The sequence below is a fragment of the Enhydra lutris genome, unplaced genomic scaffold (assembly GCF_002288905.1).
Source record: "Enhydra lutris kenyoni isolate GAN:26980312 unplaced genomic scaffold, ASM228890v2 scaffoldscaffold14, whole genome shotgun sequence".
In the NCBI taxonomy this organism is placed as follows: domain Eukaryota; kingdom Metazoa; phylum Chordata; class Mammalia; order Carnivora; family Mustelidae; genus Enhydra; species Enhydra lutris.
In genome coordinates this window covers 23,089,316-23,102,114 of record NW_019154098.1, presented here as the reverse complement: position 1 = coordinate 23,102,114, position 12,799 = coordinate 23,089,316, and the positions used below count along the sequence as shown (strand labels likewise).

Sequence of the window (12,799 nt, the reverse complement as noted above, 5' to 3'; positions counted from 1 at the left end):
AGTTTGCACATTGCTGCCACTTTTTAACTTTTCCTCTTCTCTACCAGTTTTCAGTTTTACCACTTTAATTAATACCACTAAACATTTTGTAGTAACATTCCAATGTAGAACCTTGTTTAGATCTGTTATAGTGAAAGGCTGAATTCCTTTCAACTTAATTCCCAGGGTAGTAGTTGTTCTCTGTACGAGTTCACTGAAATAGACTATTACAGCGAGTAAATTTGCTAGTCCAATATTACGGCCATCTGATAACCAATGGTGGACTTCCTGACTATTGTCTGGTTTAAAAATACCATGGACAGGGGCGCCTGGGTGGCTCAGTGGGTTAAAGCCTCTGCCTTCCGCTCAGGTCATGATCCTGGGATCGAGCCCCGCATCGGGCTCTCGGCTCAGCAGAGAGTCTGCTTCCTCCTATCTCTCTCTGCCTGCTTCTCTGCCTACTTGTGATCTCTGTCATATAAATAAATAAAATCTTTAAAAAAATTAAAAAAAAAATACCATGGACAAACAGAAACCCCTTGACACTTTTTTCTTTTTTTTAAAGCTTGGAGTTTCTCACCATTTATTATGGTGTTAGCGGTAGCTTTTTTTTTTTTTTAAGATTTTATTTATTTATTTGACAGAGAGAGATCACAAGTAGGCAGAGCGACAGGCAGAGAGAGAGGGAAGCAGGCTCCCTGCAGAGCAGAGAGCCCGATGCGGGGCTCAATCCCAGGACCCTGAGATCATGACCTGAGCCAAAGGCAGAGGCTTTAACCCACTGAGCCACCCAGGCGCCCCGACACTTTTTTCTAAGAGACATCTTCTTTATTGTCATATACCCTGAAGGAAGAGCTCACTGGTACTAGCTGCGCCAACAGAAATCCTACTTGCTTTCTTTAATTGACAACTGGGTAGCACTAACAAGTCCTTGATGTTTCTTGCCCAAGCAGCTGGGGGCGTGGGGGGGGTCTTCATATTTAACTAACTTTACTCAACAGAAGTTTCATCCCACTGACATACCTAGTTCAAATTAAATTGTTTATACTTGCAAAAGAAAAAAATGTCAAGGTAGCTTTTATTGTATGCAAAAAGGATTTAATTTATTTTACTTTGAAAAAACATTGCACCCTTTACAGAAAACATATACCCTGAGATTTTGAACCTGTTCAAAGAAAGGGCACTTGTATTGACAAACACTAACCGGCATCAAAGTTTCATCAAAGACATCTGCCGATGTAAAAGTCTAGCTATTTTTAATTTTATCAATTAGGACTGGGTTTGACTGCATACAAAAGAAACTGAGTGTGCCATTGTAGGTTCATCCTGAGCTGAAAAAATAAAGTACCATGCTGGTAAGTGATGTCGATAATAGGGAAGCTGTATATGTGTTGAGGCTGAGTGTATATGGGCAATCTCTGTATCTTCCTTTTAATTTTGTTTTAAATATCTTGCTGCTCTAAAATAAATAAAGTCTCAAAAAGTGAAAAAAAAAACCTTAAAATAATATTTTTAAACCAAGGTAAAAGTTTATTTTTCTCTTATGTAAAACAAGTCCAGACATAGAAAGCCTAGATTTGGAAAGATGGTTTCACAAATGACACAGACTCCTTCCTTTAGCTGCTTTGCCTGCTTAGCACATGGCCTCCATGCTCAAGGTTACCTCATGGACTAAAATAGGTTCTGGCGTTCCATTCATCACATCCAAATTCCAGTAGGAAGGAAGAAAGAAAGTGGAAAAAAACCCAAGTGCCAGTTGCTGAGCTAAGTTGGCATCTTTTAAGCAGCCTTCCCAGAAGTCCTTTGTAACATTTATACTTACGTATCCTTGGCTAGAATTTAACCATATGACTATACTTAACTGCACAGAAGTCTAGGAAATGGATTCTTTTCTCTGACCACATATTAATGTCCAGAATAAAATCAAAATTCTATTACTAGAAAAAGAGAGATTGGGTGACAATTTACGGTTTGTATCACATCCACTCTGTTATATGTGATGATTTTGTGGGAAATGTCATGCAGTCATTAAAAATAATGAATGAGAACTATGCCAATTGACTTGGGGTGTGTGGTGGTGTGGGGGGAGGATTTCCACAAGGGTTGCTGGGTGAGAAAAGCAAAATGTATAAAAGTGATAAAATATGATTCCATTTTTGAATAACCTAAAGGGGCAAAAATCCCTATGTATAGGTATACAAGTGAGATGTAAGTATATGAAAATGGGAAATTGCTAAAGGATACACAGTAGGTTGTTAATGTTTTCTCTGGGCAAGGGGAGAAGGGATGAATACCTTTGTGTTGTTTCATTGTTTCACTTATTATGATAGGAATTTTTGTAATTTGAAAAATATAAAAATGTTTTAAAAAGTGGAGCAGCCTCAGATCCAATCTTCAAAACACTGCCTGCCACATATGGAAATTCACAGTAAGCAAGTCCTGGATGGAGTCTGTCATAGAGGATCCTAGTGAAGGACTTAGTAGGTCCTCAGTACAGTTTACCTAAGTTGTTCTAAATGATTTATTTAGGGAAATTATTTACTTAGAACACGTGTTAGCTACATAATGTTAGAAAGAACATTGTATCCTTTTTGCTAATGGGTGTTCACCAATGTTTATAAATATTTAAATATGAGTATAAGGTACAATAATATCACAATGGATCTTTGTGAATTATCTGGAATACTAACATTTATGAAATTAAACAAAATAACCTTTATGAATTGTATTTAATATTTACCTATTTAATTCCATTTAGGCCATGAATCTTTCATGAAAAAGTCTTGTTGGGGAATTAGGCACACCTTGCAAGAATAAATCATTCTGTCAGCTTGGCTTCCTCAATATTTCATGAAGAAAAAACTTCAAAATCATGTACAACAAATCATATTATAAATTATATTTGATCCAGACATAATAAAGAATATGAAGAGCAAGAAAAAATAAAGAAAAATAAATTAATTCCCTACCTACCTGAGCTGAATGTCTATTTGGCATGGAAAATGTCCAGTGTAGTGACCTAAGAAAAAAGCTAGCAGCTAGGAATGCTGAGACATTATTGTTCCAGTACTATAAGGTCAAAATCATTTTCAATGGCTATTTAACAGTGATATCATAATAATTTTGAAAGTAAAATTTCATATTTAAATTTATATCTAAATAGTTCAACCAATAATGGCAATATTTGTCTTTTGCCTTGGTTGTGGCCAAATATTGATTTTCTAATACTAGGTCATTGACCATCAGACCAAAAAGTATTCATTGGAAAATGTCCTATTGGATAAACAGTGATGCTTGACTGCAAACCTCAGGAACATTAATATGCATAATAACAACTTTGGAAGATTGTAATAAACGTCACTTCCTTTCTGAATAGTATCCCTATCCCTCAATACATGTTCTGAACCAGAAATGGGCATTTTTTTTAATTTTTTTTTTTAATATTTTATTTATTTATTTGACATAGAGAGAGAAGCAAGAGCAAGCACAGGCAGACAGAGTGGCAGGTAGAGGCAGAGGGAGAAGCAGGCTCCCTGCCAAGCAAGGAGCCCGATGTGGGACTCAATCCCAGGACGCTGGGATCATAACCTGAGCCGAAGGCAGCCGCTTAACCAACTGAGCCACCCAGGCGTCCCAGAAATGGGTGTTTTAAATAAGCAACAGGGGCTTGTTCTGTATGTTCCAGGATCATGTTTTGAGAAATACTGCTGTAACAGAAAGCTCTGTTTTAAACCTGGTAATCACCGTCATAGACTGCCTTTATGTTTGTGAAATAAAGATCTGGTATGCAAATGGCACTGTCATATACACAGAGCTTAGAAAATAATTATGCTGTAGTTTAATACATTAAAAACAACAACAACTAGAATAGGACTCAAAGCTCTAGTCCTGCACCATATTTTTCTCACTGATTAAGCTTAAATATCAAACCAGTTATTTTAAGCCACTTATTTCACCAAGTAAAAAGATGGCTTTATTCAGAAACAGAAGACAAGTGCAATACCAGACAAGGGAGCTAGCAACACCATAGGCAAACCTGGGGGACAAAGAAGAGGCTCTTTTATAGAGGTAATGGCAGGGGGGTTTGGAAAGACTGGTAGAAACAAAAAGTCTGTTGGAGTAAACTGAGAGCTTGTAGGGGCTTCTCATTGGCCAAGTTGTGACCATCTCTCATTGGCTGGGCTGTTGGTGGGGCATTGAATAAGGAAAGGCTTTCTTCCTCCTGCTGGAGTAGTAATGTAATATCTACCTACAAGGTCTGTCTCTTCCTGTTGGGCCTGTTACTGAATAAAAGTAGTGGGGTGTGAGATTCTCTCTGCCCAACTTTTCAACTCCATTATAGTGAGGTTCCCCTTTATCATCACAAGTGAAATATGACCAATGAAATGGAGCTGGTAGATCAATCTGGGTATCTTATTATTATTTTTTTAAATGTTTTAACTGATTTGTAAGACGAGGTTGGTACAATTTCTCTGTGGTGGGAGTATAGCTGGGGTGGGCAGTTGGCATGCAGGAATAAAGAAGAATAAAACTGGAAAGCAGTGAGCAATTATACTCAAGAACCATGAATCCAATCCCATTAATAATACTTTATAGCTTCCAGTTTCTAAATTTATTTTCAGTGAAATAAAAGCACCTAAGTGATGTTGTGCTGGGAATCAGGATATGGGAACCATTATAGAATATCTTAGTTCCAATTCCATAAACCTGTATCTTCAAATAAAACCCCAAATGCAAATCTCAATAACTTTGTAAATCACTTTTTTTGTATTAGCTCTTTCTCTCCATTGTTAGCCAAAGCTAGATATGGGACAGGTTCCAGGCCAGGACAAAAATGCAGCATTTTATCTTCCCCATGCTATGATCATCTTGCTCTGAAATTAAGCGGACCCTTGGCAATTACCTGCTGGGGAAAATTTTTTCTGATTAACTCTTCATTAATTGAGTTGACCAAGTAACTTGAAAACTTTTGGTCTTTTCCCCTTTTTGCTACTAGTCCAGTACCTACCTAGTCTTCATATCTCAGACACCATAAACATAGAAAGGGTTCTTGAAAAGTCTGGTCCTGACAACCAGTTTGACAGTGCAGAACTGAAGCCAGTTTTTTTGAATTGTTGCTCAAAGTGAAATTGGCTTGGGTTAGTGGTAGAACTAGGACTCAAGTTTCGGGATTCTGACACATAAAAAATGAAGCTCTTGGGAGTTTTTTTCCAAAACACCCTGTGTAAGTGATTTAGAATGGTCTTAAGGGGCGGAGGAGATGCAAAATGGTGCCATCTTCTGCCCTAAGTTTGGCACTCAGTAACAGCAGTTCTTATGGAGGGTGGATAGCAAGAACATTTGAACTACAGGCAGCCCTTAACTTCAGTCCTGGTTCCAGTGATAGTTGTAACACTAAAGACCCACGTGCCTTTTTTTTTTTTTTAAGGTTTTATTTATTTATTTGAAAGACAGAGATCACAAGTAGGCAGAGAGGAGGAAGCAGGCTCACCGCCGAGCAGAGAGCCCAATGCAGGGCTCGATCCCAGGACCCTGGGATCACTACCCGAGCCGAAGGCAGAGGCTTAACCCACTGAGCCACCCAGGTGCCCAAGACCCACATGCCTTTTGCAAAGGCACTTAATTTCTTTGAGGGAAGGCAACTAGGACAGACATGCTCAGAGTTGCCCAATTACTCTGATCTCTTTCTTTCCCCCACTTGGGAATTGTAAACATTAAAGGGTAATTTGGTAAATTACTTAGAATAATGTCTATAGCGTATTAAGGTTCCATATTCTCGATTATCATTATACTGCCAGGCACAAGCACCGCCCCCAGGGCGCGCACCTTAAAGCGCGCGCTCGTCTGGGCGTGCCGTCACCAGGACGGCCCCGCAGATGGGGGCGTTTGCTTCCGGGGGCAAAGGCACTTTACTTCCGGCAGGAGCGGGCGGTGAGGTAGACGGCAGCTACTACCCACTGTGTCGGTCCGTTTAAGTCAGGCATGAAGATCACGAGGCAGAAACATGCCAAGAAGCATCTCGGGTTCTTCCGCAATAATTTCGGAGTTCGCGAGCCGTACCAGATCCTGCTGGACGGTACCTTCTGTCAGGCGGCGCTGCGCGGCCGTATCCAGCTGCGGGAGCAGTTGCCCCGCTACCTCATGGGGGAGACACAGCTGTGCACCACCAGGTGGGCCAGGCGGTTCTGGAGAGGAGGTCCGGGGAGGAGGCCCGGGGATCCTGCGGGCGTGGTGGAGGCGGGGCCGCGGCGTGCAGAACGCCCACCCGGGAGGAATTGACAGTGGAGTGGGGGCACTGAGGAGGTTAGGCGGGCGTCTGCAGCGTAGATAGAAAGTACAGTGCCCTGCGGCTCTTCCCGTCGTTGGCCTGGCAGATGAGCCCATGCTTTCTAGTGCGACCCGGCTTCGAATCTAGGTCCCAATCCTACCCGCTTTGTGATCTCCTGCGAGTTCATCTCCGAGCCTTGGATTTCTCATCTGTAAAGCAGAGACCGTACCTCAAAAGGTTGCCGGAAGGATCAAACGAGGTATCGTGTACGTAGAGCCCTCGCTGGTATCCAAAACCTGCCCCTTTTAAATGGTTGCTCCTATTTGCCTCGCTTTTTCTAGTGTGAACGAACAATTTTCAAGCCTCACAACTGCTGTGTGAGCGAACATCTTCGATTCCCAGAAGGAGCATTCAGAACTCGAGGTTAAGACCTCTGCCCATGCTCGTTTGTTTATTCGGCTGTCTTTATTAAGCACCAGCTGTATGCCGGGCAGTGCTCTAGCCACTGAGGATAACTTGGTGACCAGGACAAACGTCCAGCCCTCATGGGCCAGTGAAGTGCATCAGTCAGCCTCCATGGGTGTGTTTTGACTCCAGTGTGTTGTGACTCCCTCGGTGTGAGAACACTTAAGATGGGGCCTCCTGGACATAGGAGGGAGGATGGAATCATGGAAGGTTTCATAAAGGAGATAACTTTTGAGCTTCTCTTAAACTTTTGAGTTTTCTTAAAGACTAAAGGGAGCGAGGCAAGGTAGAGTCTGACAGGGGCTGGCTGGAGCTTAAGAAATTTTTGACTCAGTATTTATAATTTTTTATTTCTCCTTTTCTTCCTCCCTCCCTCTCTGTTTCTCTTTCTCTCCTTTTCTTTTCATCTTTCGGTTCTGAGGGGAGGACTATTTTGAGTGACAGAAAAGATAGAAGTGACTTGTGAGGCCTCTTGAATAAAGAAATGGAGCTGTCAAATGCCTGGAAAGGAGGTTAGAGCACAGAATGTAGTTGGAAGTGAAGCTGGGAAGAAGGTAAAAACTTAACAGCATGAACTACTAAGAAACTTAGGGGTTCCCGTTTCCATAGTAGCTTATTTACTTTAAAAAAATAGAAAAAGAAATTAAAATGACCCATAATACCACACCAACGAATTACCCGTCAACGTGCTGTATCGTCCATCCGGTTCTTTACATATACACATGCACACACACACACACACACAAACACAGGAATGGGCTCTTACGGGCGCACAGTATCATTTCCCTGCTTTTCTCACAATAGTGTTGCTCCGTGAAGAGCTTTCCATATTCAAGTAGCACCTCAAGATCATTGTTTTTTATCCCCTGGTTTTTTATCCCCTTAGCCTTTAGGGCTGCGGGACAAGTCGTTAGTTGGCTTGTGCCCTGAGTTCATCACTTAAGGCTACACAAAACCTGTTCATTTACCTCTGTGTGCCAGAGAAATATTAACATTGTTTAAAAAGATTTTATTTATTTATTTGACAGAGACGCAGCGGGAGAGGGAACACAAGCAGGGGGAGTAGAAGAGGGAGAAGCAAGCAGCCTTCTCGAAGAGTAGGGAGCTGATGCGGGGCTCGATCCCAGGACCCTGGGATCATGACCTGAGCCGAAGGCAGAGGCTTAACAACGGAGCCACCCAGGTGCCCCGAAATATAAACATTTTTAATATACTGATAGAACAAAAAAAGTTTGGGAAGTACTGCATGAAATTATACTCTATAGCATTTTTTCCCTAAAGAAGTTATTTTAACTTCCAGAATATTTTATACATACACAAAAGTAGAGTAGTATAATGAAATATCTTATCACTCAGCTTTTGGAATTGTTGACATGTCCAGTCTTGTTTCATTTATCCACTCCCACCACCCCCAGCACACATCATACTGATGGTTTATTTTAAAGCATATTATTTTGTATTCTGTCAATTCTTGATGTGCATAATGAAGAGAGAAATGCTGTCAGACCCAACAGCTGTCTTTTAGAAAAGCTAACTGCAGAGGTGTGAGGGCTAAGTTGGAGAAGCAAGAGCGTGATGGCAGGCAAACTCATTTTGTGGTTGTCCAATCCAGAAATAATGGGAGCCCCAACTTCATAGAGGAAACTGCAAAGAGAAACCCAAGAGTTCTGCAAAGAGACATTATGAGATAGATACCAACAGCCGAGAGTTAGAGTTAGAACTCTAACAGCTGATGGGGTAGGGGTAGGGGTGATGGAAGAAAAGGTCAGTTAGGATTTCTGACTTAGGCCCAGCTTCTGGGAAGTTCATGTATTCAAAGAGATCGCATGCCCTGGAGAAGTTTGGAGGCAGGGAAATACTTTGATTTTAGACATGAATTTGAAGAGCTGATGTACATCCGCAGGAAATATTCAATAAATACTTGGTAGTTTGGGCCTGAAACTCCTAAAAAGAGTTCAGAACTGATGACTAAGAAAGCAAAATCTCTCTTCTTGAACAAAAACTAAAGGAATGATAAAGGGAGTGAGGCAAGGTAGAGTCTGACAAGGGCTGGCTAGAGCCTAAGAAATTTTTGACTCGGTATTTATAAGATTTTCTTTATTTCTCTTCTTCCTCCCCCCCCCCTTTTTCTTCCTTTCCTTTCCTTTCCTTTCTTTTCTTTTCTTTCATGGAAGAAGTGCTTGGGGAGCTTATTAGAATGCTAATATTTGACTCCTCAAGAGGTGCAGATTTGGGGATGAGAAAGGAGTAGAAATTATGCAGTTATCACTATGTCAGTTTGATATGGGTAGTTTTTAGCTGACGCTTTGCAAAGCATTGACTTACATTAGTATGAAAATGCAGAGTGAAAAAGGAAGTTGTGATTGTTATTAAGCTGGTGACTTGAACATTTTTACTTTTCTGTGCTGAAAATAGTCTAAACGTGTACCCATTTGTACTTGAAGTAGAAGCATATACCACAAAGGTTGGGGCAAGGCATCTGTTGTCAACTACTTGGATTCACATTTTGGCTTTACTGCTTATTAGCTGTGTTTGAGCATGTTACTTGAAATCTCTCAGAGTGAGTTGCTCTAAAATATGGATAATTTTCAAGTAAGGGGCTTAACTAGAGCTGTTTTGAGATTGAAGTGAGAAGTTATGTAAAGACATTCAGCGTGCTCTCTGACACATAATAAATGCTCAGTAAATTTCAACTGTTATTCCTTCTACTCAGTGGTTGTATTTTCCAGGTTTTTTAAAGAGTGAAATAGATATCATATGACTGGGGCCAACATAGGACAAATTCAGATTGTAATGGTGTAGTTTTAATTTGTTCAGAATTGGGTAATTTTTTAATACTTGCTTTATGTGAACAACTGATAGGTATCTGTTACAATGGTGAGCTGCTAATAACATTTTTTCCCCAGGTGTGTGTTAAAAGAATTAGAAACATTGGGAAAAGACTTATATGGGGCAAAACTGATTGCACAAAAATGCCAAGTCCGAAATTGTCCCCATTTCAAGAACGCTGTGAGTGGATCAGAATGTCTACTGGCCATGGTTGAAGAGGGAAATCCTCATCACTATTTTGTGGCAACACAGGTGATACTGCTTTTAAAACCAGAGTCAATTTTAATCTTTTAATCATTTCTATCTATATTTCTTTTCTTCTTCTTTTTTTTTAACCTTTCTATCTATATTTCATTTGGAGCTACATATAATCAGGAAAACTTAGGTGGAAGTGCATTGTGAAAATGTTTTGACTTTTTAAAATGCAGGCTTTTAAGTTAATTTGCAGTTGATAAAAGCAGTTGTCATTGGAGAATTTGAGGAAAGAACCTTAAGCTTTTGATTTTTCTTAAGTTTTTTTAAAAATAAAATTATTGACAAAGAGATGTGATTGTATGTTTCAGGGTTCTTAAAGGGAAAATAAGTAGAGCAAAAATTTTATATTCTGTATTCATCAGTGTTTTCTTGTGTTCCTGTATTTCATATTTTTTCTCAAAAAGTCATGTTTCATATTATTTGAAATTGTGCTACCAATAAGGAACTGTTTTACACTTTTAAAGATCCGGGGCAGAGGAGTGGTGTGGTAGGAGAGACTCTCAGCGTTGATATTATCCAATAAGTGCATGTACATACAGATTTGCTTAAATACGCTTTTAGAATTATAAAATCACACAGTTAGATGCAGAGCTAGTTCTAGAATCTGAGTCAGCCAATTCTTACATTGTTGCCATTCCTGCAACCAGTGTTAAAATTCCTAACCCTTTTCAAAGATATGGAACTTTGCCTAACATACTTACCTTTGCCTTAGTTTGTAATTTGTGGGCCTAGAATATTGGTAAGTCTAGTTCACCTTAGTTGGCATTTAACTGTGCTCAGATTTCATGTCTGTCTGCTTTTTTTTTTTTTTTTTAGGTCATAAAGTGTATTCCCGTTAGTGGGACATACTGATTTGAAAAGTAAAACTTGGCGATCTCTTTTATTTTTACTATTTAAGGCATCTTATTTGACTGGCATATTTGAACTGAACAATTCTATTTTTCCTTTTAATAGGATCAGAATTTGTCTATGAAAGTAAAGAAAAAGCCTGGAGTTCCTCTCATGTTTATTATTCAAAACACTATAGTCTTGGACAAACCTTCTCCCAAAACAGTTGCCTTTGTTAAAGCAGTAGAGTCAGGTCAGCTTGTCTCAGTGCATGAGAAACAAAGTATCAAGCAACTCAAAGAAGAACAAGGTTTAGTGAAAAACCAGGAACAGAGAAGAAGAAAAAAACGCAAGAAAATAAGTGGCCCCAATCCTCTGAGCTGTTTGAAGAAAAAAAAGAAAACACAGGACCCAGAATCATCTGCCTCTGAAAAGAAAAGAAAAAGAAAAAGAATCCGGAACAGATCTACCTCAAAAGTACTTTCTGAAAAGCAGAATGATAATGAATGAATTCTTTGAGTACTTTTAAAGACATTAAAATGTGAAAAACAAATTTCTTTTTAGAACTATAGAAGTACTAAGTACTGTGATTTTTATAAATATTGACCCATAAGCCTTTGCCTAAAATTTGTTAAAGAAAGAAAGAAAGAAAAGGAAAGGAAACAAAAGAAAAACACACCAGTGTGGATGGGTTTAGGCATTTTTTTTTAAGATTTTATTTATTCATTTGACAGAAATCACAAGTAGGCAGAGCAGCAGATGGGGGTGGCCGGGGGGGGGGGGGAGAAACAGGCTCCCCACTGAGCAGAGAGCCCGATGCAGGGCTTGATCCCGGGACGCTGAGATCATGACCTGAGCCAAAGGCAGAGGCTTAACCCACTGAGCTGCCCAGGTGCCCCTGGAGATTATTTTTTGATGTGTAAAACTGTTGTCTCGTTTCTCTCTCACCATTTCCCCTACCCCCCGACATTATATGCAAATAGTGTCAAAAATCAGTCATATAGAAGCTTTGTGACCAGAGGTTGTGTCCTTTCACATTCGTAGAGGAAAATTCCTTATTCATGTAGCAGTTGTAGAATTTATAGTTCTAAATAATATGAATATACTGCTACCTTTTGGTTCATCAATTATTTGACTTTGTACTAGAAAGTGGAAATTTTGCTTACTTGTATGACTCCTCCATTTTTCTAATATATTAATAGTTCAGTCTTTATATATCCCAAATAAAGTATTTTCATTATTATGACTGTAAACTTTGTTCCCCATTGACCCAAGTAGCCATGACATGATTGAGTTTATTTCTTACACTAATTTGTTGTTATTCCGGAAGTCAATACTGTCCTCATTTTCTTGAAGCATCTGACTTAACTCTGTAAAGGAACTTAGAATTTTCTATATGATGATACGGTAATTCCTCAACCCTGAAGATGCTTCTAAAATCCTCTGTCCTCCAGTGTGGAACAGTTTTCTGCCGGTTATGTTGCTCAGGTGTCAGCCATGCATTTCTTGCCCTTATCCAGAAATTTGCTTTTGTTATTTCTGTTTCCTAGATTCATTGTTTTACTCTTTTTTGGTTTTCTCTTTTGCTGTAGTGAAGCATGGATTTTGTAGGAAGTAACATTTTTTGAGGCTCAGCCAGTGTTGTTTACCCTCATATTTGTTGCACTAATAATTTAGCAAGATAGTTCCTTGTTAAAAAATTTTTAAGTAATCTCTACACCCAACATGGGACTCGAACTCACAACCCTGAGATCAAGACTTGCAAACTCTACCAACCGAGGCAGCCAAGCTCCCCTAGCAAGATAATTCTTGACTGAAGATATGTCACTCAGTTCCCCTAGAGAGTCTCTTAATTTTTTTTAGTTCCATTCGTCCACTAAGGAGGACGATTTTCTTTAAAAGCAAATGTTAAATTCAATAGCAAAATTTCCAAAATAGTCTCTTTAAGATTGGCTATGAATGTTACTTAAAAGGTGTTTAAAGGGTTACCAGAATTTAACAGATTATGTAGTAAATATATTTAAAAAAAATTTTTTTTTTTTAAAGATTTTATTTATTTGCCAGAGATAGAGAGAGAGAGAGTACACACAAGCAGGCAGAGAGGCAGGCAAAGGCAGCGAGAGAAGCAGGCTCCCTGCCGAGCAAGGAGCCCGATGCGGGACTCGATCCCAGGAC

The 12,799-nt window shown here is 39.5% G+C and overlaps 1 protein-coding gene across 1 annotated transcript; it reads left to right on the top strand.

The window, feature by feature from the left end:
• The first annotated feature begins 5,880 nt into the window (after positions 1-5,880).
• On the top strand, positions 5,881-11,303 carry LOC111146635 (UTP23, small subunit processome component). Its single transcript, XM_022502267.1, has 3 exons — positions 5,881-6,149; positions 9,619-9,793; positions 10,751-11,303. The coding sequence occupies exons 1-3, from the start codon at positions 5,962-5,964 to the stop codon at positions 11,132-11,134; spliced, it is 747 nt and encodes a 248-aa protein (XP_022357975.1). The 5' UTR covers positions 5,881-5,961; the 3' UTR covers positions 11,135-11,303.
• Positions 11,304-12,799: the final 1,496 nt, after the last annotated feature.